Source organism: Carlito syrichta, unplaced genomic scaffold, assembly GCF_000164805.1.
Source record: "Carlito syrichta isolate Samal-C Ts95f unplaced genomic scaffold, Tarsius_syrichta-2.0.1 Scaffold304458, whole genome shotgun sequence".
NCBI classification, from domain to species: Eukaryota; Metazoa; Chordata; class Mammalia; order Primates; family Tarsiidae; genus Carlito; species Carlito syrichta.
The window spans coordinates 62,612-87,347 of NW_007248554.1; the positions used below are offsets into that span (position 1 = coordinate 62,612).

At 49.2% G+C, this 24,736-nt stretch overlaps 2 protein-coding genes across 3 annotated transcripts in view; one reads left to right on the forward strand and one right to left on the reverse strand.

Annotated features, from left to right (window-relative positions):
* Positions 1-20,482, forward strand: part of CAMKK2 (calcium/calmodulin dependent protein kinase kinase 2) — a 63,225-nt gene extending 42,743 nt beyond the window's left edge. Inside the window, exon 15 of the mRNA XM_008059963.1 lies at positions 20,405-20,482. Within this exon, the coding sequence (XP_008058154.1) occupies positions 20,405-20,411 (7 nt within the window). The 3' untranslated portion in view covers positions 20,412-20,482. The remainder of the gene's footprint in view (positions 1-20,404) is intronic.
* Positions 3,956-21,250, reverse strand: P2RX4 (purinergic receptor P2X 4). 2 transcript variants are annotated; one of them, XM_008059960.1, is made up of 11 exons: positions 21,099-21,250; positions 15,308-15,379; positions 15,114-15,186; positions 14,610-14,706; positions 9,351-9,431; positions 9,104-9,245; positions 8,866-9,002; positions 5,907-6,000; positions 5,742-5,807; positions 5,335-5,430; positions 3,956-4,558 (listed from the first exon to the last, which is right to left on the reverse strand). In XM_008059960.1, the coding sequence occupies exons 1-11, from the start codon at positions 21,123-21,125 to the stop codon at positions 4,532-4,534; spliced, it is 912 nt and encodes a 303-aa protein (XP_008058151.1). In that variant the 5' UTR covers positions 21,126-21,250; the 3' UTR covers positions 3,956-4,531. The 2 variants fall into 2 exon arrangements, with proteins under 2 accessions (XP_008058151.1, XP_008058150.1); XM_008059959.1 differs by lacking the exon at positions 21,099-21,250 and adding an exon at positions 19,747-19,800.
* Between the last annotated feature and the right edge of the window lie 3,486 nt (positions 21,251-24,736).

Genomic DNA, 24,736 nt, shown 5'->3' on the forward strand with positions numbered 1-24,736 from the left:
GGATCGCCGGAGCCCAGCAGGTCGAGGTTGCAGTGGCCGGGAGCGGTCACTGCACTCCAGCCTGGGCAACAGAGTGACACTTCAACTCAAAAAAGAATAAAAATAAAAAAATAAAAATGCGGGTGCCCAGGTCTGGTTTGCACCACTCCCAGGTGACTTGTCTGCATGTTGAGTTTGAGAAGCACTGCTCTAGCAGGCAGGTAGGCGCAAGATTCTGGTGGAGGCCAGACAGGTAAACAGCCCTGGGGCAGTTTCAGTCACAATGACTCTGTCTCATGGGCCAGACACGCTACATGACTCTTCACCATAAGGTAGGTATTAACCCCATTTTATGGTTCATTGTCTGTGAACTGAGGTTCAGAACTTTTTTTTTTTTTTGAGTTGGAGTCTCACTCTATTGCCCAGGCTGGAGTGCAGTGGCACGTTCATGGCCACTGCAGCCTCGACCTGCTGGGCTCAGACGATCCTTCCGTCTCAGCCCTCCAAGTAGCTGGAACTAAAGGCGTGTGCTGCCATACCCAGCTAATTTTTTGATTGATTGTAGAGATGAGGTCTCACCAAGTTGCCCAGGCTGGTTTGAACCCGTGAGCTCAAGAAATCCTCTCACCTCGGCCTCCCAAAATGGGATTATAGGAGTGAGCCACTGCATCTGGCCTGGTTCAAAACATTTAATTCAGTTGTCCAAGGGCTTGAATTTCCCAGCAAGGTCCTGCCGGTTTTCGTGCTGTCTGGATTCTGTTCTAGAACTAATGTTTCTTCAGGCCAGAGGCTGAGAGCTCCCTGCATTACAAATGTGAACCTAGCCCGTGGCTTTGCTTTCCTGGCTTTGAACCATATTCTTCTGTTTATCAAGAGGCAGTAGATGAAGTCTGAAAGATTCCCATCCCACTGCTGAAGAAATGCAGCACTGAAATCCTGACTTTTAAGAGTCAAGATCCGCCAGGTGCAGTAGCTCACGTCTAATCCCAGCACTTTGGGAGGCAGAGGCGAGGGGATTGCCTGAGCTCATGGGTTTGAGACCAGCCTGGGCAATTTGGTGAGACCTCGTTTCTACAATAAATAAATAAATAAATATAGCCAGGTGTGGTGGCACACACCTGTGGTTCCAGCTACTTGGAATGCTGAGGCCGAAGGACCACCTGAGCCCAGCAGATCGAGGCTGCGCTCCAGCCTGGGCGAGAGTGAGACTCCAACACCAAAAAAAAAAAAAAAAAAAGAATCAGGTGCAGGGGGTTTCTGTTAAAAATTCCCACTGAGAATCTGATAAAAGTAAAAAGAAAGGGTTGGATGTGGTGGCTCACACTTATAATCCCAGCACTTTGGGAGGCCAGGTGAGAGGATTGCTTGAGCCCACAGGTTTGAGACCAGCCTGGGCAACTTGACGAGCCCTCATCTCTACAATAAATGAAAAAAAAAAGTGAAAAGAAGCACACACAGGTACATCATGGTGCAGAGCTTGGAGGGTGCTGAGACTCCTGGAAGCCCACCCATGGGTGCCAGGTTGAAGGACCCCACTTCAGAAGCAGCACCAGGGAGTGCTGGTGAGCGGGGGCATAGTCAAACGCAAGACGACTCTGGTGAGCCAAGTAAGCAGTGCCCCCCTACACCCATCCCTCACCCCGACTGGCCTTCACCCTCCATTCTAGAAAAGTCCTCCAAGCCGGGCTCGGTGCCTCAGCCTGTAATCTCATGCCTTTGGGAGGCTGAGGTGAGTGGATTGCCTGAGCCTGCGGGTTCGAGACCCGCCTGGGCAACTTGGCCAGACCTCATCTCTACAATAAATCAAAAAATTAGCCGGGCGTGGTAGCGCGCACCTGTAGTTCCAGCTATTTGGAAGGCTGAGGCGGAAGGATCGCCGGAGCCCAGCAGGTCGAGGCTGCGGTGGCCAGGAGCAGCCACTGCCCTCCAGCCTGGGCGACAGAGTGAGACTCCAACTCAAAAAAACAAACCAAAAAAAAAGAAAGAAAAGAGGAGGCCAGGCAGAGTCTTCCTCACTCCTGATAACAGCCAGTAGCTGTCCCCTCAGCCTGCACGGTAATAAGCACACTGTTGCTTTAGTTGTTTTGTGCTGATGTAACAGAATACCAGAGACTAGCTGATATGTAAAGAAATGAAGTTTATTTCGCACAGTTCTGGAGGCTGGGAAGTCCCAAGATCAAGGTGCTGGCGGGTTGGTGTCTGGTGATGCTGGGCTGTGCTTCCAAGATGGAGGCTGCATCCTCCAAAGGGGGAGAAGTGCCATGTCCTCGGTGGCAGAAGTGGAAGGGCAAAGCCCTCATGACGCAGTCACCTCCCAATGGCCCCACCTCCTCACAGTTTTGCATTGGGGATTAAGTTTTCGGCACATGAATTTGGGGGGGATACACTGAGACCCTATCACCATTCCTAAAGATCCCAGCTCAGTTGTGCTGAAGCAAACATATATTTCACTAATTTAATTTTATTAATTTAATTTTGAGTGGGAGACTCACTTTGTCACCCAGGCTGGAGTACAGCGGTACACTCACAGCCACCACAGCCTTGACCTGCTGGGCTCAGGTGATCCTTCCACCTCAGCCTTTCAAGTAGCTGGAACTACAAGCCATGCACCACTGCACCCGGCTAATTTTTTAATTTTTGTTGTAGAGACGAGGTCTTGCCACGTTGCCCAGGCTGGTCTCGAACCTGCGGGCTCAGGCAATCCTCTCACCTCTGCCTCCCAAAGTGCTGGGATTACAGGTGTGAGCTACCACGCTCAGCAGCATTTGCTTTTAAAGGCATCTTGAACCAGAGGTTTGTCAAAGGGACTTGGTAAACTTTCTTCCAAAAGCAAGGAAAGCCTGTGTTGGTTAATTATTCAGTAGAAACAGGGCACTTCTAAAATAATCGTTCTCAGTACTTGAAGTGAATTCATGGCAAAGGGTGGGGCAAGTTGCTTCCTCGAGGGGGATTCGGACCACCTCGCGCAGAATGAAGTTGGCGTGAAGTCCCAACTGGAAATAGCTGCCTGAACATTTTGAACCTGTGGCAAGACGGGTGTGGGTGGTACCGCTGCTGGCTGGAGAGGGGAGAACACACCACTTCCATGTTACCTAAGACTGTGTTATCCCTAGTGCAGTCCTGTAATTGTATGTCAAAGTGTAAGCACAGGCGCGATGTCACCAGAGGAAAAAAATCCTGTCAACTCTACAGGAACACAGCCTAGTGAAGATCAAAATTCTAAGGCTTTTAGAAGAAGTGGGAGAAACTGCAAACTCCAGAAACACACTTTCCAGGGAACTTTTCTGAGCACAGTGAACTGGACAAGTGGGTTTACTAGTCGTAGCAAAAGGGTAGGAAGGGCCAGGTGCAGTGGCTCATGTCTGTAATCCCAGTACTTAGGCTGAAGTGGGAGGATGGCTTGAGCCCAGGATTCCAAGACCAGCCTGGGCAACATAGCGAGACCCCATCTCCACAAGTAATAAAAAATTAGCCAGGTGTGGTGGTACATGCCTGTAGCCCAGCTGCTCAGGAGGTTGAGGCAGAAGGATCGCCTGAGCCCAGGAGATCGAGGCTGCAGTGAGGGCTGAATGTGCCATTGCACTCCAGTCTGCGTGACAGAGTCCAACTAAAAAAATAAATTGCTGGGCACGGGGGCTCAAGCCTCTAATCCCAGCACTTTGGGAGGCTGAAGCGAGGACTGCCTGAGCCCAGGGGTTCGAGACCAGCCTGAGCAACTTGGCGAGACTTCGTCTCTACAATAATTGAATTAAAAAAAATTAGCTGGGCTTGGTGCCGCATGCCTGTAGTTCCAGCTACTTGGAAGGCTGGGGCAGAAGGATTACCTGAGCCCAGCAGGTCGAGGCTGCGGTGGCCGTGAGCGTGGTATTGCCCTCCAGCCTGGGCGACAGAGTGAGACTCCAACTCAAAGAAAGAAATAAATAAAAGGGTAGGAAGGAAAGTTCTAGCCCATGCTATGAGACAACACAGACAAGGATTAAGAAAAATCGTGATTTAATGTTTGGTCCACAATCGCCTCAATGTAGCTCTTCCGTATGGAGAAATGCTAATCCTGCCTCATGACTGCAAGGAGAAAAGGCCCTGATCGAGGGGCAGAAGGTTGGTAGCCCTTGCATGCTACAAGTCTAGTGACCACAACCAGGTGGACTTCCCTGCTTCATAAAGTGCTTGAATGTTGCCGTGCCGGGGAGGACTGGGCCTGTGCAGAAGGGAGCTAGAGACAGGAGCTTCTGAGGACCAGCCAGCTCCGGGGGCCTTGGAGAAGGCCCAGCCCTGGAAGCCACAGCAGCCCATAGTCCTGGACCAGCGATCACCCCCACGACCCCCAGTTGCAGGAACAGCAGACTTGACCCAGCCAAGAAGAGGCTGGTGACCTGTGCCGAGTGGGCCACAAGCCCTACACACAAAACACGGGATCTGCTGGGCCATCCTGAAGTCTTGTGGAGTCAGACTGAACTGCAATCCAGAACTTTCTGGGGTGATAGGGTAGCCATTTCTCCCTCCTCCTACTGTGCTTTGACGGGGCCAAGGGGAGCCCAGGTAGGGGCAGGCGTCACTGGTCCGACTCTTGGGCAAGACCCTGCAGAAAACAACAAGCAAATAAGTGTGTACCTGGCATGCGCTGACCCAGGCAAGCCTGGACTACTTGGGGCAGGCACGCGTGAGGCCTTCTTCCTGAAGACTTCTGGACAGTACCTGACAGCCGAGAGTACTCAGGTTGCCCCCAGGCATGGAATCCAGCCCTTTCTGTTGCACAAGGTGAACTGGTGTGTGGACATAGATCTTGTCATAACATCCATGATCGTAACTAACTTGAGATGTTAGAATGAGGCTCAGTTTTTTAGAGTCTGAAGAAAAGTGTGAGCCAGGTGTGGTGGCTCACACCTGTAATCCCAGCACTTTGAGAGGCAGAGGCGAGAGGACTGCCTGAGCCCAGGGGTTTGAGACCAGCCTGGGCAACTTGACGAGATCTCGCCTCTACAATAAATCATAAGATAAGCTGGGTGTGGTGGGCCGCACCTGCAGTTCAGCTACTTAGAAGGCTAAGGTGAAAGAATAGCCTGAGTCCAGTAGGTTGAGGCTGCGGTGGCCATGCTCGTGCCACTGCACTCCAGCCTGGGTGACAGAGTGAGACTCCAACTCAAAAAAACAAAGAGTGAAGTGAATCCTGGTATAGGAGGTTTAAGGATGGAGCAGATGCTGAAAGGAATGTGACTAGGCTGATGGGGTGACAATGTGCCAAAGAGCGCCAACCTTTGCAGAGGGGCCTCCTTGGACGGGCCCAGGGCTCTCGCTCCTGGGACAAGACAGAGGCGCCTGGACCTTCTGCCTGGGAGTTCCGGGGAGGGGGAGTACCTGCTCATAATCTTCCACATATTTGTATTTCTTCTCCCGATAGTAGTATCTTTTCTTCATGCAGTAGAGGACTATGACGTCACACAGCACTGTCGCCTGGATTTAGCACAGGGCAAGAAAGAATGAGCCAGGATGCGCTTAGCCCGTTATTCTGGGATGCCCTTTCCCGTGACGCCTGGAATCTTTCCTGGAAGGGAAAGGCCCTTCTTGGAAGAAGACTGGGCCTGGAGGGACATGGTCCCAGAGGAGATGGAGGGAATGGAGGCCCCGGGGAAGGAGCCCCCAGGGTCAAGTCTAGCGCCCAGGGAAGAGGACCAGGACGCCAACCAAGCCATCTCGCCTCACTGTGCTGATTGCGCTGGGTGGCTGCAGCCCAGTGGGCTGAGGGAAAGGCCGAAACCACTCACCACCCCCAGCAGTGCCAGGCCGGAGCCGATGTTGATCATGGTAGGAATGATGTTAAATTTTCCGGCCTGCAGAGACGGGAGAAAAGGCAAAGGAGTTTCTACAGGGGCAGGGAGAGGCCCCTTGTCCCTGCGGGTTTTGACTGAGCGCTGCTGGAGGCGAGCTACCTTCCCAAACACGATGATGTCGAAGCGGATGCCATAAGCCTTGATGAGTGTGCGGTACTCGCTGCCAGCCGGGTCCTCGTAGTACTTGGCAAACCTGGGGGAAGGAGGAGGGTTAGAGGGGAACGGTATGGGCCAGAGGAGACGAGGGGCTGGATCTCGGGCCCCGAGAGGACGGAAGAGGAGGGCTGGTGCTGGCTAATGGTCACTCTGCCTGCGGAGGAGACCAGAGACACGGGCCACCCAGCAAGGGCACAGGGAGAACTCCCTTCCGGCACCACCATCCCCTCTTGTGACCGTGGAAGCCCGAACCTCTTGCTCCGAACGCCTTCCAAAGACTGGCCTCCCTCCAAGGGGCCTGGTCCCTCATAGTGAGAATGTGGCCCACCAGCATTGCAGGTGTGGGATGGAGCCAGCCCCAAAGCTCATAGCATCAGCCTCGGGCTTTTTTCTTTTTTTAAGAATCATGACTCCATTGGCAGATAAACAGAAAGTGGTCTAGCCACACAACGGATTATTCTTTGGCCATAAAAAGAGATGAGGTACTGACTCATGGATGACCTTGAAAACATGATGCTAAGTAAAAAGCAGTGAAAGAAGCCAGACACAAAAAGCCACACAGTGTATGATTCCATTTATATGAAATGTCCAGAATAGGCCAATCCGCAGAGACAGAAAGCAAGGGCTGGCGGGAGGGAAGAGACTTAATGGGTATACGGTTCCCTCGGGGTGATGGAAATGTTCTAAAATCGACTGTGTTGAAGATTACATTTATTCATGAATACACTAAAAACTATTGAATTCTACATTCCAGATGGGTGAACCTTATGGCATGTGAATTGTACTCAGTAAAGCCATTAAAATATATACACAGCAGGAGACGGTTGGGGAACCACCGAGGCATGCTATTTGCTGCCCCAAGTTCTGTGGGGATCTGCTAAGAGCCTAGGCCTACACCCTAGGTCTATGATCTATCTGCCCACCATTTCCATGCCATGGGCCAGGCCTGGGAAACTCAGGCAGGGCCTGATGCTGGCCAAGTTCAAAGGGATAGGAGTCCTGAAGGTGCTATCAGTTTCTTCTCTGTTCTAGGGTTCTAAGCTTGAGGTGTCCACAGTGGTTTCTACAGAAAATTGTGGCAATAGAAACGGAGCAACATAAATCTAACTGCTAGTAAAAAATCCAAATTTCTGCCCTACTATCAGTGAGCCTGATGGTTAAAATGAAGTTGTTGACTGGGCTCGGTGGCTCAGCCTGTAATCCTAGCACTTTGGGAGGCTGAGGCGAAAGGATTGCCTGAGTCCACGTGTTCGAGACCCACCCGAGCAACTTGGCAAGACCTCCTCTCTACAATAAATCAAAACTTAGCCGGGCGTAATAGCGCGCCTGTAGTTCCAGCTACTTGGAAGGCTGAGGCGGAAGGATCGCCGGAGCCCAGCAGGTCGAAGCTGCGGCGGCCGGGAGTGTGCCACTGCCCTCCAACCTGGGTGACAGAGTGAGACTTCAACTCAAACAAACAAAAAAAAGTAACTAAAAAAATTAAGTTGTTACAGTCCCTATCTATCTAATTCCATGCATCACCACTAGAGGGAGACACGCGCAACACCAAAGCACAGCTGAACCACTCAGTCCCTTGTTTTAAGAGTGGCTACCTGTGTGAAAAATGCAAAAGGGCACGTGGAAATGCATATGGCTACAGATTGTGCTGCCTCAAGGAAGTGGCAGATATGACCCTGGCCCCCAGACCTCTCAGCAGATGACCAGTGCTACTGGGCTGAACCGTGACCCCCAACAAAATTCACATCCACCTGGAACCTGTGAATGTGACCTTATTTGGAAACAGGGTCATAGCAGAGGTAATTAGTTAAGATGAGATCCTAATGGAGTAGGGTGAGCCCTAAATCCAACATGACTAACATCCTCACAGGAAGAGAAGACCCCCAGAGAGGCAGAGGCTGCAGTGATGCATTTACAAGCCAAGGGATGACTCCTTGGGCCCCCAGAGGTGAGAGAGGCAAGGAAGGGTTCTTCCCCAGAGCCTCAGGGTGAGCATGGCCTCTGCTGACACCTGGATTTTCTAAAATTTTTATTTACTTTCTGAGTTGAAGTCTTACTCTGTTGCCCAGGCTGGAGTGCAGTGGCAGGCTCTCGGCCACCACAGCCTCGACCTGCTAGGCTCAAGGTGATCCTTCCACCTCATCTTTCCAAGTAGCTGGAACCACAGGTGTGTACCACCACGCCCAGCTAATTTTTTTTACTTATTGTAGAGGTGAGGTCTCACCAAGTTGCCCAGGCTGGTCTTGAACCCCTGGATTCAGGCAATCCTCTTGCCTCCACCTCCCAAATTGCTGGGATTATGGGCATGAGCCACCGCACCCAGCCAAAACCCAGATTTTAGATCTCCAGCCTCCAGAACTGTGAGAGCATAAAATCCCGTTATCTCAAGCCACCCAGATTGTGTCCTGTTACAGCAGCCCCAGGAAACTGATGCACCAGCATTTTCTGCAGGGAAATACCAGCTAAGGCCTTTCTGGAGCCTAAAACCTGTGCCCCTGCACCCTGAAGATTCCGAGGCAGTCTCAACCTTGGAGAAACCAATTCCTGGGACAAGCCCCAGACACCTTCAGACTGGAGGGTCCACTCCTAAAAACAGTGAGTGGGGTCGTGGCTGAAGCTGGCTTTGGAAACCTAAACCCGCCACCTTTCTTGACTGCTCTAAAAATGATCTCAACATGTTTCTTGTGGCAGGAAAGGACACGAGGGCTCTCATGGGCTGGGGTGCAGTGGAGCCAGATGTCTGAGCACTCTCTCTGGCATAGCCTTCCAGCTTTGGACGGGGGACAGGCAGCCTGCCCTTGGGTTGCTGCCAGAGAGCCGGTCTTTGGCCATGGATGCCCCTACTGGGGAGTAACAAGCCTCTGGCACTCCCAACACGAGTGATAGGGGCCACGCTGACACCCACCTGAAATTGTAGCCTGGAGACACGTTGTGCTCGACGTCCCGGGTATCCAGACGGCGGAAGGAATACCTGGGCAGGCAGTGGGAGGCGGCTCTGTCCAGGTTGCAGGCCCAATTGACTTGGATACCCATGATGCCTCCCTGCGGGTTAGCAGCAGAGACGCAGTGAGGCTTCCATCAGCCCCTGCTCTGGTACGAGATGTGTCCAGGGATGTCTTGGGAAAGCCAGGACTTGCACCTACCTCGACGGCCATGTCCTGGAAGCTGTGTCCTGCGTCCTCCACTATTTTGCCAAGACGGAATATGGGGCAGAAGGGATCTGTCTTGGCGTCATAAATGCACGACTTGAGATAGGTAGTGGTGACATTGGGAAGGATGTTCCTCCTGAAGTCGGGAGGAAGCAGGAAATCAGAGGGAGGAAAACTCAGAGAAGAACAAGAAGTTTCTCCACGACACTGGTCAATTCAGACACACCTGGCCACCACTTACTTGCTGAAATTAAATTTTGGATACCAGATGTTGTTCTTAACCAAAAGAGTGAAGTTTTCTGCAGCCTTTAAAACAGCAGGGCTGAAAAAAATGATCACATATTAATAAGAGGACATGTATACATATACACACCCATATACATACACACTCATACACCTATTTTAATTATTTTAAAATCACAGATCTTACAATGTCATTATATCAAGAAGAAAATGAGGCTGGGTGTGGTGGCTCATGCCTATAATCCTAGTACTTTGGGAGACCAAGGTAAGAGGATCGCCTGAGCCCACAGGTTCGGGATCTGCCTGGGCAACTTGGCAAGACCTCATCTCTACAATAAATAAAAAGATTAGCCAGGCGTGATGGAGTGTGCCTGTAGCTCCAGCTACTTGGAAGGCTGAGGTGGAAGGATTGCCTGAGCCCAACAGGTCGAGGCTGAGGTGGCCGTGAGCGTGCCACTGCACTCCAGCCTGGGCAACAGAGTGAGACTCTGACTCAAAAAAAAAAAAAAAAAAAAAATGAAATGGCTCTAGCATTTTCTACTCTCTTCTGCATAAATACCAGATCAAGGGAAGAGACTAAGCCAAGGCTTCCAGGTTCTTCCTCTTGCAGAAGGGCAGGGCCTTTCCCCCAAGGCAGCTGGAATTGAAAAACCTGAGGAATAGCTAAGGAGGGCGGAGTCTCCTGTGGCTCCCTGGAAATTATTCAGCCTTCGGGGCTGGTCTCACTCAGATGTCCTCAGGGAACAAATGCTGGGCAGATTTGGTTTTACCAGTCAGAGCAAAGGTAAGTTCGCCTATAGGCTGGATCCTGACCTTGTCTGAAAAGCACACAAAGCTCCCGCCAGCCATGCACCTGTCTTGGCTCAGAAGTGCCACGCCAGCTCCTGGCTGACAACACAAGTTGAATCTGTCCCCATGGGGAACTTCATTTCTTGGGCAGATTTCTACGGGAGAATCTGGCACTGTAGGGCTGACCCTTCTGTGGGGAAGGCCTCCCTGATCCAGGTGGCATCTCTGAAGTTACAAACATCAGCGGCCCCCTGTACAACCCTGAGACAGGAGCACGGCCCAGTACAAGGTCACATAGGAGGAGAGCTGAGCCTGCCACTGTTGCCATTTTGACCAAGGTGCTTCCAGGCCTCCCAGTCCCCAATCCCTCTGGAGGGATGGGTCATAAGAGGGCTTTTCTTTTTTTGAGTTGGAGTCTCACTTTGTCGCCCAGACTGGAGTGCAGTGGCTGCTCCCGGCCACTGCAGCCTCGACCTGCTGGGCTCCGCCGATCCTTCCGCTTCAGCCTTCCGAGTAGCTGGAACTACAGGCGAGCGCTACCACACCTGGCTAATTTTTTGATTTATTGTAGAGATGCGGTCTCATCAAGTTGCCCAGGTGGACTCGAACCCGCGGGCTCAGGTAATCCACTCACCTAAGCCTCCCAAGGCGCAGTATTACAGGCTGAGCCACCGAGCCCGGCTAACAGGGCTTTTCAAACTTGTCATTCTGTAGTTTCCTGTACCATAACGTCCCCCACGGTCTGTGTACCTCATATGCAATACTTTAATATCAGCTCACCTTTTAAAAAAACTTGATGTGAAATTCACTGAACATAAAAACAACCATTTTAAAGTGAACAATTCAGTAGTATTTAGTACACCTGCAGTGTTGGACAACCATCACCTCTATCTACTTTGAAACACTTTCATCACCCCAAAGGCAACTGCATTACGATTAGGCATTCGGTTCCCATTCTCCCCTTCCTCCAGCCCCTGGCACCCATTAATCTACTGTGTGTCTTTATGGATTTGCCTGTTTGAGACGTTTCATATGAATGAAATCATATACAGGCTGAGTATCCCTTATCCAAAATGCTTGGTATCAGATGTGTTTCAGATTTCAGATTTTTTTGGATGCTGGAATATTTGCATATACATAACGAGATATCTTGGGAATGGAACCCAAGTCTAAACACGAAATTTATTTATATTTCATATGCACTGTATACACATGACCAGAAGGTGATCTTACACAATACTTTAATAATTTTGTGCCAGGCTCAGTGGCTCAGCCTGTAATCCCAGTGCTTTGGGAGGCTGAGGTGAGTGGATTGCCTGAGCCTGCAGGTTCGCTACCCACCTGGCCAACTTGGCAACACCTCATCTCTACAATAAATCAAAATGAGCCGGGCATGGTAGCGTGCCCCTGTAGTTCCAGCTATTTGGAAGGCTGAGGCGGAAGGATCGCTGGAGCCCAGCAGGTTGAGGCTGCGATGGCCGGGAGCGGCCACTGCACTCCAGTCTGGGTGACAGAGTGAGACTCCAACTCAAAAAACAAAACAAAAAAAATTTTTGTGCGCCTGGCACATGAGGTCAGGTATGTGGCATCCATTAGTGCTCAAAAAGTTTCAGATTCTGGACCATTTCAGATAGTGGATTTTCAGATTAGAGATGCATAGCTCCTAACATGTGGACTTGGTACTTGGTTTTTTTTAAGGTTCATCCATGTTGTAGGAAGTATTAGTGCTTCATTCCTTTTACTGAAGGCTGAGTATTATTCCATCATTTTACATGTGCTTATGTATTTATCCACTGATGGACATTTAAGGTGTCTTTGATACCTTTAAGATCAACTCACTTTTTATTGACATTGATTTTGAAAGGAGACTTTCCATCGTGATCATAAAATTTGCCACAAGGCAGAAGTTATTGCTTAAATAAATATAGTGAAATTGAAACGTTACTAAAAGTTATAGTTAACATTATCAATCTACTCAAGGTGCTGACTCTGGGGCTTGTCCTTTGTAAGAAATGGAGCCGGGCTCGGTGGCTCAGGCTGTAATCCCGCGCCTTTGGGAGGCTGAGGTGAGTGGATTGCCTGAGCCTGCAGGTTCGAGACCCGCCTGGGCAGCAAGACCTCATCTCTACAATAAATCAAAAAATCAGCCGGGCATGATAGCGCGTGCCTGTAATTCCGGCTACTCAGAAGGCCGAGGCGGAAGGATCGCTGGAGCCCAGCAGGCGAGGCTGCAATGGCCGGGAGCGGCCACTGCACTCTAGTCTGGGCGACTGAGTGAGACTCCAACTCAAAAAGAAAAAAAAAAAAGAAATGGAAATTGGCAAGTGACAGAAAAGGTATCAAAGACACCTTAAACCAGATTCCTCCTTAACACAAAGGAAGGGACGGACTAGGAATGGAAGTGGGAGTATCTTTCTCATCACATGACTCAATGCTGTTTCTTGTATCAGTGTACACTTAGAAATCATTTTATGCTGAACCAGATCTATAAAAGTGGTGTGCAATAAAAATATATTATGGGATGTAACTGCAAGCCATACTGTAATTTAAAGTTTCCTGTCTGGGTACAGAGACTCACGCAGGCAATCTCAGCATTTTGGGCAGCCAAGGCAGGAGGATTGCTTGAGCCCAGGAGTTCAAGACCAGCTCAGGCAATATAGCAAGACCTAGTCTCTACCAAAACAAAAAGTAAGCCAGGGGTGGTGGTGCCCACCTGTAGTCCCAGCTATTCGGGAGCCTGAGGTGGAAGGACTGCCCAAGCCCAGGAGGTCGAGGTTGTGGAGAACTGTGATCGAGTCACTGCACTCCAGCCTGGGAGACAGAGTGAGATCCTAACTCAAAAAAAAAAGAAACAAAACCAAAAAAAACCCCCAAAAGTTTCCTAGTAGGCATGTTTAAAAGTACTTTTCAAAAAGGTAATTTTTATATAGTAATCTAATATATCCAAAGTATTATTTCAAACAACATAAAATATTAGTGAGATAGTCTATGCTTTTTTTAATAATACATTTTCAGAATCCGGAGTGTATTTCACACCAACAGCAGTCTTGCTTCAAGTCCTCAGAAACTACATGAGGCCAGAGGCACCTGTGTGGGGGAATGCGGCCCATGGGATCCTTTCCAGCAAAGCTAGGGCTCCTTTTCTTCTGGTGTTTCCTTTCTTTGCCTCAGCAATCTCTAAAGCCACAGTTCTCACCTTTCCTTCCTTCTCAACACACCAGATGTGGCTTCCTGCTCCCCAGGGCTCATGGAGGCCTCAGTCTGAGCTCTGGGTAGGAAAGGCCCCGGAGATGCAAGCCATCCTCAGAGCACCACCTACACCCCCACCTTGTTACAACCAGGAAGAGTGTTATTCTAGACCAACACTGAACCTGCTCTAGTTGATAAAATACACTTGAGTGAGGCCAGGCACAGTGGCACACACCTATAATCCCAGCACTTTGGGAGGCCGAGGTGAGAGGATTGCCTGAGCCCAGGGGTTCAAGATCAGCCTGGGCAACTTGGAGAGACCTCATCTCTACAATAAATCAAAAATTAGCCAGGCATGGTGGCGTGTACCTGCAGTTCCAGCTACTAGAAAGGCTGAGGCAGAAGGATCACCTGAACTCAGCAGGTCGAGGCTGCGGTGGCTGTGAGTGTGCCACTGCACTTCAGCCTGAGTGACAGAATGAGACTGACTCAAAACCAAAACAAAACACAAACCAAAAACCACTTGAGTAGACCCTATTATTTTCCTGCCCAGCATCTGTTCTCTCTTTTCCAGAACCCTTCGGAAGCCACATCTCCCCTACTCTTGCCAGTGTCATCTGGGTGGGGCTGACTGCAGCCCTAGCTGCAGAGGTGGGCATGTGACCCAGGCCCACGCTGATAAGCAAAATCCACCCCCCAGCCACAGAAGTGGGTCGAGAGATGTGGCCGATGATGGGATGATGGACAGGTCTAGAATCTCTATGGACAGCTAGAAAGGGAGATTCAGCCTTGGAGGGAGGTAAATCCTTGCTGCCTCCTGGGTGTATGCTGTGGGTCCTGCAAATACAGTTGACCCAGAGGAACACAGAGCCAGGAGAGGAGAATACGGTGTTGTCCTTTGAGCCCCAGATCTGGTCAGGCTGGATCTATTTTTGGTCAGCTGAACAATAAATTTCCCCTCATCATGCATTTGTGCATCTGCGGACATGGACTTAAGACACTGAGAACTGTTTCCTGTGAGTTACTTGCAACTGACAGAGTCCTAGCATACAAGTCAGTCATCTGCACCCTCATCTTGTGAGTGACAAATACTTGGGGCCCACCTCAGCGCTGACAGTGAGGCTTGTGGTTGAGAACTACTGTCCCAGAGCGGTTTGACTCCACAACGACACCAAGAGCACACAAAAAGCCACAATACACAGGCCTCACTCCTCTGCCGCCCCCACTCAATGCTGAGAACCAGAGTTGAGGGCTCTTCCTTCCCTGGGGTCGGACTCACTTTGGCACAGATGTGTCATCTTCCACGGGGCACCAGGCTGCTACCTCGCATGTCTTCACAGACTCATTAAAATTCACACATCTGCCCGTGGAGACACCTAAAGAAGGAAGAGGCAAGACTCCTAGGTTCATGAGGGTCTCCTACTTTCTGCCTTTGTGGGGTAGAAAGCGAGAGGCCCGGCCTGCATCCTGTCAGCTAGTCTTAAAATATTCCAAGAACGGCAACAGAATTGGAGGAAGGTCGTCACCTAAGTGCTGGTCACATTTTGGCCAGGGTGACGCCAAGCCACAGAACCTTACAAGATCTGGGATGGCCTTGGGTCACATGACGGAGGTGAATGTTAAGAGTGGGTCCCAGGGCCCCAGTCTCGACACCAGGCTCGCCCGGGGTCATGGGAAAGAGTTGGGGGAGTTCTTTACCCCCGAGATTTCTCTATAAGAGAATCTCCATAGGGGAGGTGGCCCTGTTGGATGCTGTCCTCCCCAGGTAGCCGCAAGCTTGTACCGTTGCTATGGGTGCCAGTGAAGCCAGCAGTGCAGTTGGCATCTGAATCACACACAGTGGTCTTATCTGGAATCTGGAAAAAGAAGACCGAGTGAGAACAAGTTCCATGTGGCCTGGCCCCACACCGTGGCCACAGGCGTGGAGAGGGGAGCAAAAGGCCAGAGGCTCTTTCCCAAGGTGCCGCCGCTGCCTACCTCAGGACAGGTGCCCTGCGTCTGGTTCATGGTGATGATCATGTTGGTCATGACGAAGAGGGAGTTTTCCCCCTGCAGAGCGGGCAGAAGGGAGAGAGCACTGTTGTGTCATCCTCAGAGGAGTCAGGCAGAGCCATCAAGAAAGTTAGATGTTGACCGGGCACGGTGGCTCATGCCTGTAATCCCAGCACTTTGGAAGGCCAAGGTGGGAGGATTGCTTGAGCCCAGGAGTTCGAGACCAGTCTGGGCAAGATAGTAAGACCTCGTCTTTACAAAAAAATCAAACTATTAGCAGGGCCTGTAGTCCCAGCTAGTTGGGAGGCTGAGGCAGAAGGACCACCTGAGCCCAGCAGATTGAGGCTGCGGTAAGCTGTGATTCAGCCTGAGTGACAGAGTGAGACCCCAACTCAAAAAAAAAAAAAGAAAAAGAAAAAGAAAAAAGAAAGTCAGATGTTTACTTAATAGGACAATTCAAAAAACTGATCTTATGGTTTCCCAAACTCTCCTCTGAGAGTTTATAACCTAGTAGAAAACAGGGACTCAAGCGAACACTTGCACACAAATGTTCACAGCCGCTCTCTTCACAATAGCCAAAAGGTGCATATGACTCAGATCTATCCATATAATGGAATATTACTCAGCCCTAAAAAGGAATGAAGGCTGACACATGCTGCAACATGATGAGCCTTGAAATCATGATACAATGTGAAAGAAACTAGACACAAAAGGCCACATAGTATCTAATTCCATGGATATGTCTAGAATAGGCAAATCCACAGAGACAGAGAGTAGCCAGTGGTTGCCAGGGGCTGGAGGGAGGGGAAGGAGCCATGGGGAGAGACTGTTTAATGGGCATGGGGTTTCCTTTTGGGTGATGAAAATGTTTTGGAACTAGACAGAGGTGAAGGTCGTACAACATTGTGTATGCACTAAATGCCACTGGATTTTTTTTTTTTTTTTGAGTTGGAGTCTCACTCTGTTGCCCAGACTGGAGTGCAATGGCATGCTCATGGCCACCGCAGCCTCAACCTACTAGGCTCAGGTGATCCTTTCACCTCAGCCGCCCAAGTAGCTGGAACTACAGCTGCATACCACCACGACCAGCTAATTTTTTTTATTTATTGTAGACATGGGGTCTTGCCAAGTTGGCTAGGCTGGTCTTGAATCCCTAGGCTCACATAATCCTCTCACCTTGGCCTCCCAAAGTGCTGAGATTATAGGTGTGAGCCAACACGCCCAGCCTGAACTTTTCATTTTAAAATGGTTAATTTCTGTTACATGAACTTTACCTCAGTTTAAAAAATGTCTACAACCTGAAATTATTCCTCAATAAAACTTGAGGGAAAAGAGCCAACATTTGCTCAAAACAGCCTCTGACAACCAGATGACCGCAGAGGTATAAAAACACGAGGCCTCAAAAGCCCCAGATTTGGCTGGTGTTCTTTCCTAACTGGAATTTATTTAATTTTATCTTTTGAGACAGGGTCTCACCCTGTCGCCCAGGCTGGAGTGCAGTGGCATGATCATGGTGATCACAGTTCATAGCAGCCTCGACCTCCTGGGATCAGGCGACCCTTCCACTTCAGCATACTAAGTAGCTGGGACTGCAGGCACACACCTGGCTAATTTTTAAAATTTTTTTGTAGAGATGAGGTTTCACTGTGTTGCCCAGGCTGGGCTCAAACTCCTGGGCTCAAGCAATGCACCTGTCTTGGCCTCCCAAAGTGCTGGGATTAGGTGTGAGCCAAAACACCCAGCCCCTAATTAGAATATAAAATAACTAACATTCTAGAGAAGACTCACTCAGAGTCAGCAAGTGACATTTCTCTCTTTGAGAAGGTTGTTTTCTCCTCATAGATATGAAAGTGCCAGATCACTGATTTAGAGTTTCTTGAAGGCAATTCACTAGGGGTGAGGCTGAAGAATTGCTAATAATGACCACTTAGTATAAGGAATCAAAGACAAAGACTCTGAAAGATTCTAGCTGGATTCCCCCCTGCCCTACCCAGTTGGGTACAGGCTATTTACTTTTAGAGACAAAGTCTCACTGTGTTATCCAGGCTGGTTTTGAACTTTTGGGCCTAAGCAATGCTTCTGCCTCAGCCTCCCCATAGCTAGGGCTCTACATGCCTGCCACTGTGCCAGGCTGGGCACTGCATTGTAAAAGGAGATGCCCAAAGCTTTTAGCATTTCAAACTCCTAGTAAGAATAGAGTCAGCGAAGCCGGGCTCGGTGGCTCAGCCTGTAATCCTGTGCCTTTGGGAGGCTGAGGTGAGTGGATTGCCTGAGCCCGCGGGTTCGAGACCCGCCTGGGCAACTTGGCGAGACCTCATCTCTACAATAAACAAAATGAACCAGGTGTGGTAGTGCGCACCTGTAGTTCCAGCTACTTGGAAGGCTGAGGCGGCAGGATCGCCAGAGCCCAGCAGGTCGAGGCTGCGGTGGCCGGGAGCGGCCACTGCGCTCCAGTCTGGGTGACAGAGTGAGACTCCAATTAAAAAAAAAAAAAAAAAGAATAGAGTTAGCAATGGGAGCCATCTCAGGGATCAAGGTAACTCAAGAACCAAAGGGTCTGCGGACATCCCCACCCCCAGGTCTGACAAGACGGTGGAAGCTCTAGGAATAGCTGGCATCTTCCAAGAAAAAGAAAAGAAGGCCTAGACAAACCATGCTGGGAGACAAGAAAATGGCTGTAAGAGTGAGCACAAGGATATGGCATGAGGCCAGAGGCCCTCTCCTGCCACCCTGTCATGTTCCCAGATGTTCAAAATACAAACACACTCCTCGTTGGGTGTTTATAAAGGCCACTCCTGAGACTCTCCTCAGTTGCATTTGAACAACTCAGTATGGTCTACTTTTTGTTCTTTCACTCTCTTTTTAGAAACAAGGTCTATGGCCAGGCGTGGTGACTCACGCCTGTAATCCCAGCACTTTGGGAGGCAGAGGTGAGAGGATTGCCTGAGCCCAGGGGTTCGAGACCAGCCTGGACAATTTGGCAAGACCTTGTCTCTACAATAAATAAAAAAAATAGGCCGGGCACAGTGGCTCATGCCTGTAATCCCAGCACTCTGGGAGGAGGAGATGAGAGGATTGTCTGAACCCAGAGGTTCCAGACCAGCTTGAGCAAGTTGGTGAGACCTCGTCTCTACAATAAATAAAAAAATTAGCCAGATGCAGTGGTGCATACCTATAGCTCTAGCTACTTGGAAAGCTGATGCAAGAGGATCACTTGAACCCAGCAGATAGAGGTTGCAGTGGCGGTGAGTGTGTCATTGCACTCCAGCTTGGGCAACAGAGTGAGACTCTCACTCCAAAAAAAGAAAGAAAGAAAGAAAGAAAAGAAACAGGGTCTTGCCCCATCTCCCAGGCTGAAGGGCAGTGGCACAAATCATAGCTCACTGCAGCCTCAGACCCCTGGGTTAAGTGATCCTGTTGCCTCAGTCTTCTGAGTAGCTGAGACTACAGGTGTGTATCACCACACCTGGCTATTTAAAAAAATTTTTTTTGGCCGGGCTTGGTGGCTCAGCCTATAATCCCAGTACTTTGGGAGGCTGAGGTGAGTGGATTGCCTGAGCCTGCGGGTTCGAAGACCCGCCTGGGCAACTTGGGGAGACCTCATCTCTACACTAAAGATCAAAAAATTAGCCAGGCATGGTAGCACGTGCCTGTAGTTCCAGCTACTTGTAAGGCTGAGGCGGAAGGATCGCCAGAGCCCAGCGGGTCGAGGCTGCGGTGGCCGGGAGTAGCCACTGCATTCTAGTCTGGGAGACAGAGTGAGACTCCAACTCAAAAAAAAAAATTTTTGTTTTGTAGACACAGGGGTCTCTCTATGTTGTTCAGGCTGGTCTCAAACTCCTGGGCTCCAGAGATCCTCCCACCTTGGCCTCACATAGTGCTAAGATTACAGGCATGTGCCATCATGCCCAAACTGTTTCCTATCTTTTCTTTATTTCAAATTTAGAAGAAATTCAGTCTGGAGATGAACCAACAGAGAAACACAAGGCTGGGCGTGATAGCTCAGACCTATAGTCCCAGCACTTTGGGAGGCCGAGGTGAGAGGATTGCCTGAGCCCATGGGTTCAAGACCAGCCTAGGCAACTTGGTGAGACCTTGTCTCTATAATAAATACAAAAAAATTAGCCAGGTGTGGTGGTGCATGCCTGTGGTTCCAGCTATTAGGGAGGCTGAGGAAAAAGGATTGCCTGAGCCCAGTAGGTCGAGGCTGCGGTGGTCATGAGTGTGCCACTGTTCTCCAGCCTGGGCAACAGAGTGAGACTCCAACTCAAAAAAAAAAGAACAGAGAAACACAAAAACATCATGAAAGCACATGAAAAAAGCCCTGTGAACTTACACAACCTCAGCCTCCCAGTCAGACCCATTGTGTAAGGCAGAGTTGCTGGGTGCTCCTTTCCAGAAAGGGGCAAAAGCAGGGCTCATACCCTTCTCCACAGGTCCAGAAAACATCTCATATGCAGAGCCACCAGGATGAGGCCACACCTTCACAGGAAGCAGCGGTCTCTTGCTGACACAGGCAGCTGCCACCTCCAGCCAGCTCTAAATCACCTGTCCCATTTGACCTTTACAATTCAGTAGCTGTCTCTTCTCAGGGCACTCCACAAGGCTCTTCCCTTGAGAAGGTAGGGGGAAAATGAACACCCATGAAGAAAGAGAGAGTTTCTGAAGTCCTTGCTTTTCCTGGCAAGAGCTCTGAGCCAAGAGTTGGCAGCTTATCTGTATTTGGTCACGCTGGGCCCCCTAGCATATAAGCCATCTGGAGGGGTATGTCAGGGTTTGGCAGTTGCCAGGGCTAAAGAGTCAGTATTTATCTTGGAGCTCTGCAGATTAACAGCCTGGAAACTAGGATGCCACAGCAAACAATTTCTTCCCTGACCTTTGTTCCTGACAGAATCCTGTGCTGGTATGTCTGTTTTCTTCTTGTTTGGGTTTGGGGTCTCTAATTGCTGTGAAAGTTTTTACACTGTCTGAAAAGATTTACCTTGTGGGTTTAAGACAATAAAGCAAAGCCAGCATGTGGAAAGATGATATTGCCACTTGAATTTCCTTAGGATTTAAGACATTTGTTTTCTTACCTTTCAGGGTTTGAGACAGACCAAATGTCCATCTCAAAGGTTTCCTGTGTTTCCACCAGCCACCTTTGAGAGCTGAAGAACTACATCTGACTATGACCTGGTAGAACTTTAACCAAAAAGAGATCCGGCTACTCCATTTTCTTGGACTAAAACAATCAGTCTGGGCATTGGTGATGTTAGAAATCTGGACACGCCAAACATTAATCAAGTATGCAAAGCCAGGAAAGAGAAAGGAGAATCAAGCTGGGCGCAGTGGCTCAAGTCTGTAATCCCAACACTTTGGGAGGCCAAGGCGAGAGGATTGCCTGAGCTTGGGGGTTCGAGACCAGCCTGGGCAATGTGGTAAGACCTTGTCTCTACAACAAATCAAGAAGCCGAGGTGAGAGGATTGCCTGAGCCCACTGGTTCGGGATCAGCCTAAGTGACTTGGCGAGACCTCATCTCTACAATAAATCCAAAAATTAGCTGAGCATGGTGGCATGTGCCTGTGCTTCCAGCTACTTGGAAGGCTGAGGCAGAAGGATCACCTGAGCCCAGCAGGTTGAGGCTGCAGTGGCCATGAGAGTGCCACTGCACTCCAGCCTGAGCGACAGAGTGAGACTCAGACTCAAAAAAAAAAAAAAGAAAAAAAGAGAGAGAAAGGAGCACATTAGAGGATTAGAGGTGTCAGTGTTAGACAGAAGTCACAGTGGGAGACACACCTGAGCTGGTATCACATAATCAGCCATATCCCAGATCCGGAATCCAAGTTTAGACGTGTTGGTCACAGTCACGCCCTTGACCTTGGTAGTCACTGAGCTGACCACGGAGTCCGTTTCCTGGTAGCCCTTTTCCCACACAAACACCCACCTATAAAATAAAACAGGCCACTTAAATTGCCATTAGGGTTCAGTGAATTTGAATTGAGGCTGGGGAGCCTCTGGCAACCAGAGGTTAAAAGTTTGAAGTTTACTAGTTCTGTGACTTTGCACGAGCTACTTAACTTCTGGGGGGCTCCATTTCCATTTCTGCAAAATGGGGATAACAGCATCTAAGCCACAAGGGGGTTAGTGGGAAAGAAATGAGATGCTGCAGGTGAAACTCTTAGCACCGTGACTGGCGCACATGCTCAATGAATGCTGTCTTTAGTCTTGTTTGAGCACTTTCAGTGTCCTGTGACCTGTGGGAATCACCAAGAGATAATAACAATTATAATAATAAGTGGCCATTTGAGTGTGTTTAGGCACCAGACACTGATCTGTATTAATTCTTTTTTTTTTTGAGTTGGAGTCTCACTGTGTTGCCCAGGCTGCAGTGCAGTGGCACGCTCACAGCCACCACAGTCTTGACCTGCTGGGCTCAGGCTATCCACTCACCTCAGCCTCCCAAAGTGCTGGGATTACAGGCTGAGCCACTGAGCCCGGCTTAATTTTTTGATTTATTGTAGAGATGAGGTCTCGCCAAGTCACCCAGGCTGATCCTGAACCCGTGGGCTCAGACAATCCTCTCACTTTGGCCTCCCAAAGTGCTGGGATTATAGGCTTGAGCCACCACGCCCGGGCTGTATTAACTCATTTAATACTGACCACTTTATGAAGCAGATATCATTATCTCCATTTTACAGATGAGGAAATGAAAACACAGAGAGATCAAGTCATTTGCCCAAGGTCACAAAGCTACTGAGTGATAGAGTCAGGATTTGAACTCAAGCCAGAAGTCTCTTATCTTACTATGTTCTGCTCTCTCTAGAACAAAAGAATCCTACCTTTGAAGTAATTTTTTTATTGTTTCTTACCTTTCCCCAAGAATTTAGGTCACATGTATGCTTCTCTCCTCTAAAGTGAAGACATTACTATCAGTCTGAATACTTAAAAATCTAAAGACACAAAAATTTAAAAAAAAGAAAGAAAAAAAAAATCTAAAGACATTAGTGCATGATGTTAGAGCACCAGGATACAGACTAGAGCCCGTGGGTCTCGGTTCATGGCTCAGCTGCACCACTCACTAGGTATAACTTGGGCCACACTGCTTTACCTCTTCATGTCTCAGTTTTTTCCATCCATAAGATGGGAATGATAATACAACTTCACAAGATTCTTATGAGGTTAAGTGGGTTAATGAATGTCTAATGCTTACAACAATGTTTGTGAGTCACCATTGGTAGGCTGAAATTGGCTATGGAAGGAGTATTTACACCATGGAAATAGTTCAGTCCTACAAATAAAAATGCCTCCCTGCCTGAGCAGTTGCTAAACAGGTATAGAAACTATTTTTGTTGTCATTATTTCTAGAATCAGAAAATGGTAAGTTCCATCCTCCCTCATAAATCCTAGATGCTGGGACTGCATAAAATTCACAGGTTTTGTCTACTTATTTGTGGGTTCGTCTGATCTGAGCAGTCCCCAAATACATTGTTCATCTTAGAGATGGGCTTTTCCCCTGACAAATCCTCTTCTTCAGGGCTCCAAGGAATTCAGCCGCAGTAGAAACTTCCATTTAATTACAGTCTGAAGCACAGAAGTTTAGGGTAGGAAGACCCATGTATTCACCAGGTACAGCGAGTTGCTTAATTTAGATACTGGCTTTACACCAGTCATTATCATGTGATTATTTCCTTATCATGTGACTGATAACAGAATTAGATAACTGGAAATTGTAGGTCCAGTATCTTTCTTTTTGAGGAAGGGCTGCTGCAGGTTACTATGGAAGAAGAGATCACTGTTTCACCAAGAGCTGAATCAGGAAGTTAAGAGATGAGTTTTTAAAAATTTTAAAGGTCAGGCTCAGTGGCTCAGCCTGTAATCCCAGCACTTTGGGAGGCTGAGGTGAGTGGATTGCCTGAACCCACAGGTTCAAGAACAGCACAGGCAATGAGTATGACCTTGTCTGTACAATAAATAAAAAATTAGCCGGGTGTGGTAGCACACACCTGTAGTTCCGGCTACTTGGAAGGCTGAGGCGGAAGGATAGCCAGTGCCCAACAGTTTGACGCTGGGGTACCCCGTGAGTGTGCCACTGCACTCCAGCCTAGATGACAGAGTGAGACTCCAACTCAAAAAAAAAAAAATTAATTGTTCCTAGCTGGGTGTGGTGGCTCATGCCTGGAATCCCAGCACTTTGGAAAATGGAGGCAAGAGGATTGCCTGAGCCCAGGGGTTCAAGACTGCTACACTCCAACCTGGCCTGGGCGACAGACTCTGACTCAAAAATGAAAAAGGAAATCCAGTATGTATTTCATAGTTATAGCTCATCTCATCTTGGAGTAGGAACAGTTAAAGTATAGTGACTAGCCACATGTGACAAGTGTCTACTGTACGGTACAACACAGCTATAGATATTTTCTGCAGAACTCCTGATCCCAAATGCTTAAGGTCTAATCAGGGATGTGAGCTCAGTTAACCAGCGAGCAGTGGGTCTCCGAATTTAAAGAGTGCATCACAGTCACTGTGAGGGGAGGAGTTGGTGGTGCTGGTACTACTTTACCCGTGAGACTTAGTCCAAATCTGGGTGTGGGCCAGGTGGTTTTGATGTGTCCACACTAGGAAAGCCATCTTCTTGAACACTATCAGTATCTATGGCAGCCACTGAGGGATGTTGGAAGCCAAACCTGCCTAGTCATGTGAATTTCCTTGGGCAGTGTTAACAGATTCCAAACATGGAGGATCTGTCACTTTTGCACAGTTCTTCAGATGAGTTCTCCATGACCAGGTAAGTTTGGGAAACACTAGGTCACTGGTTTCCAAACTTTGCAGACCATCAGAATCATCTGGGGAGTTGGCCATGCTCTTTAGCCGTTGAATTGGAAGGTCTGGAGACAAGTACCAGCAATCAGTAATTTTTAAAGATTCCCAAATGGTTCCAGGGGGCAGTTTGGGATCACTACATTAGGGCTTGTAAGAAAAGAAAACAGCCGGGCTTGGTGGCTCAGCCTGTAATCCCAGCACTTTGGGAGGCTGAGGTGAGTGGATTGCCTGCGCCCGCAGGTTCGAGACCCGCCTGGGCAACTTTGTGAGACCTCATCTCTACAATAAATCAGAAATTAGCCAGGCGTGGTAGCACACGCCTGTAGTTCCAGCTACTTGGAAGGCTGAGGCGGAAGGATCGCTGGAGCCCAGCAGGTCGAGGCTGCGGTGACCGGGAGCGGCCACTGCACTCCAGTCTGGGTGACAGAGTGAGACTCCAACCCAAAAAAAAAATCAGAGAAGAAAACAGGCCGGGCGTGATGGCTCAAGTCGTAATCCCAGCACTTGGGAGGTCAAAGCAAGAGGAATGCCTGAGCCCGCGGGTTCGAGACCCGCCTGGGCAACTTGGCGAGACCTCATCTCTACAATAAATCAAAAAATTAGCCAGGCGTGCTGGC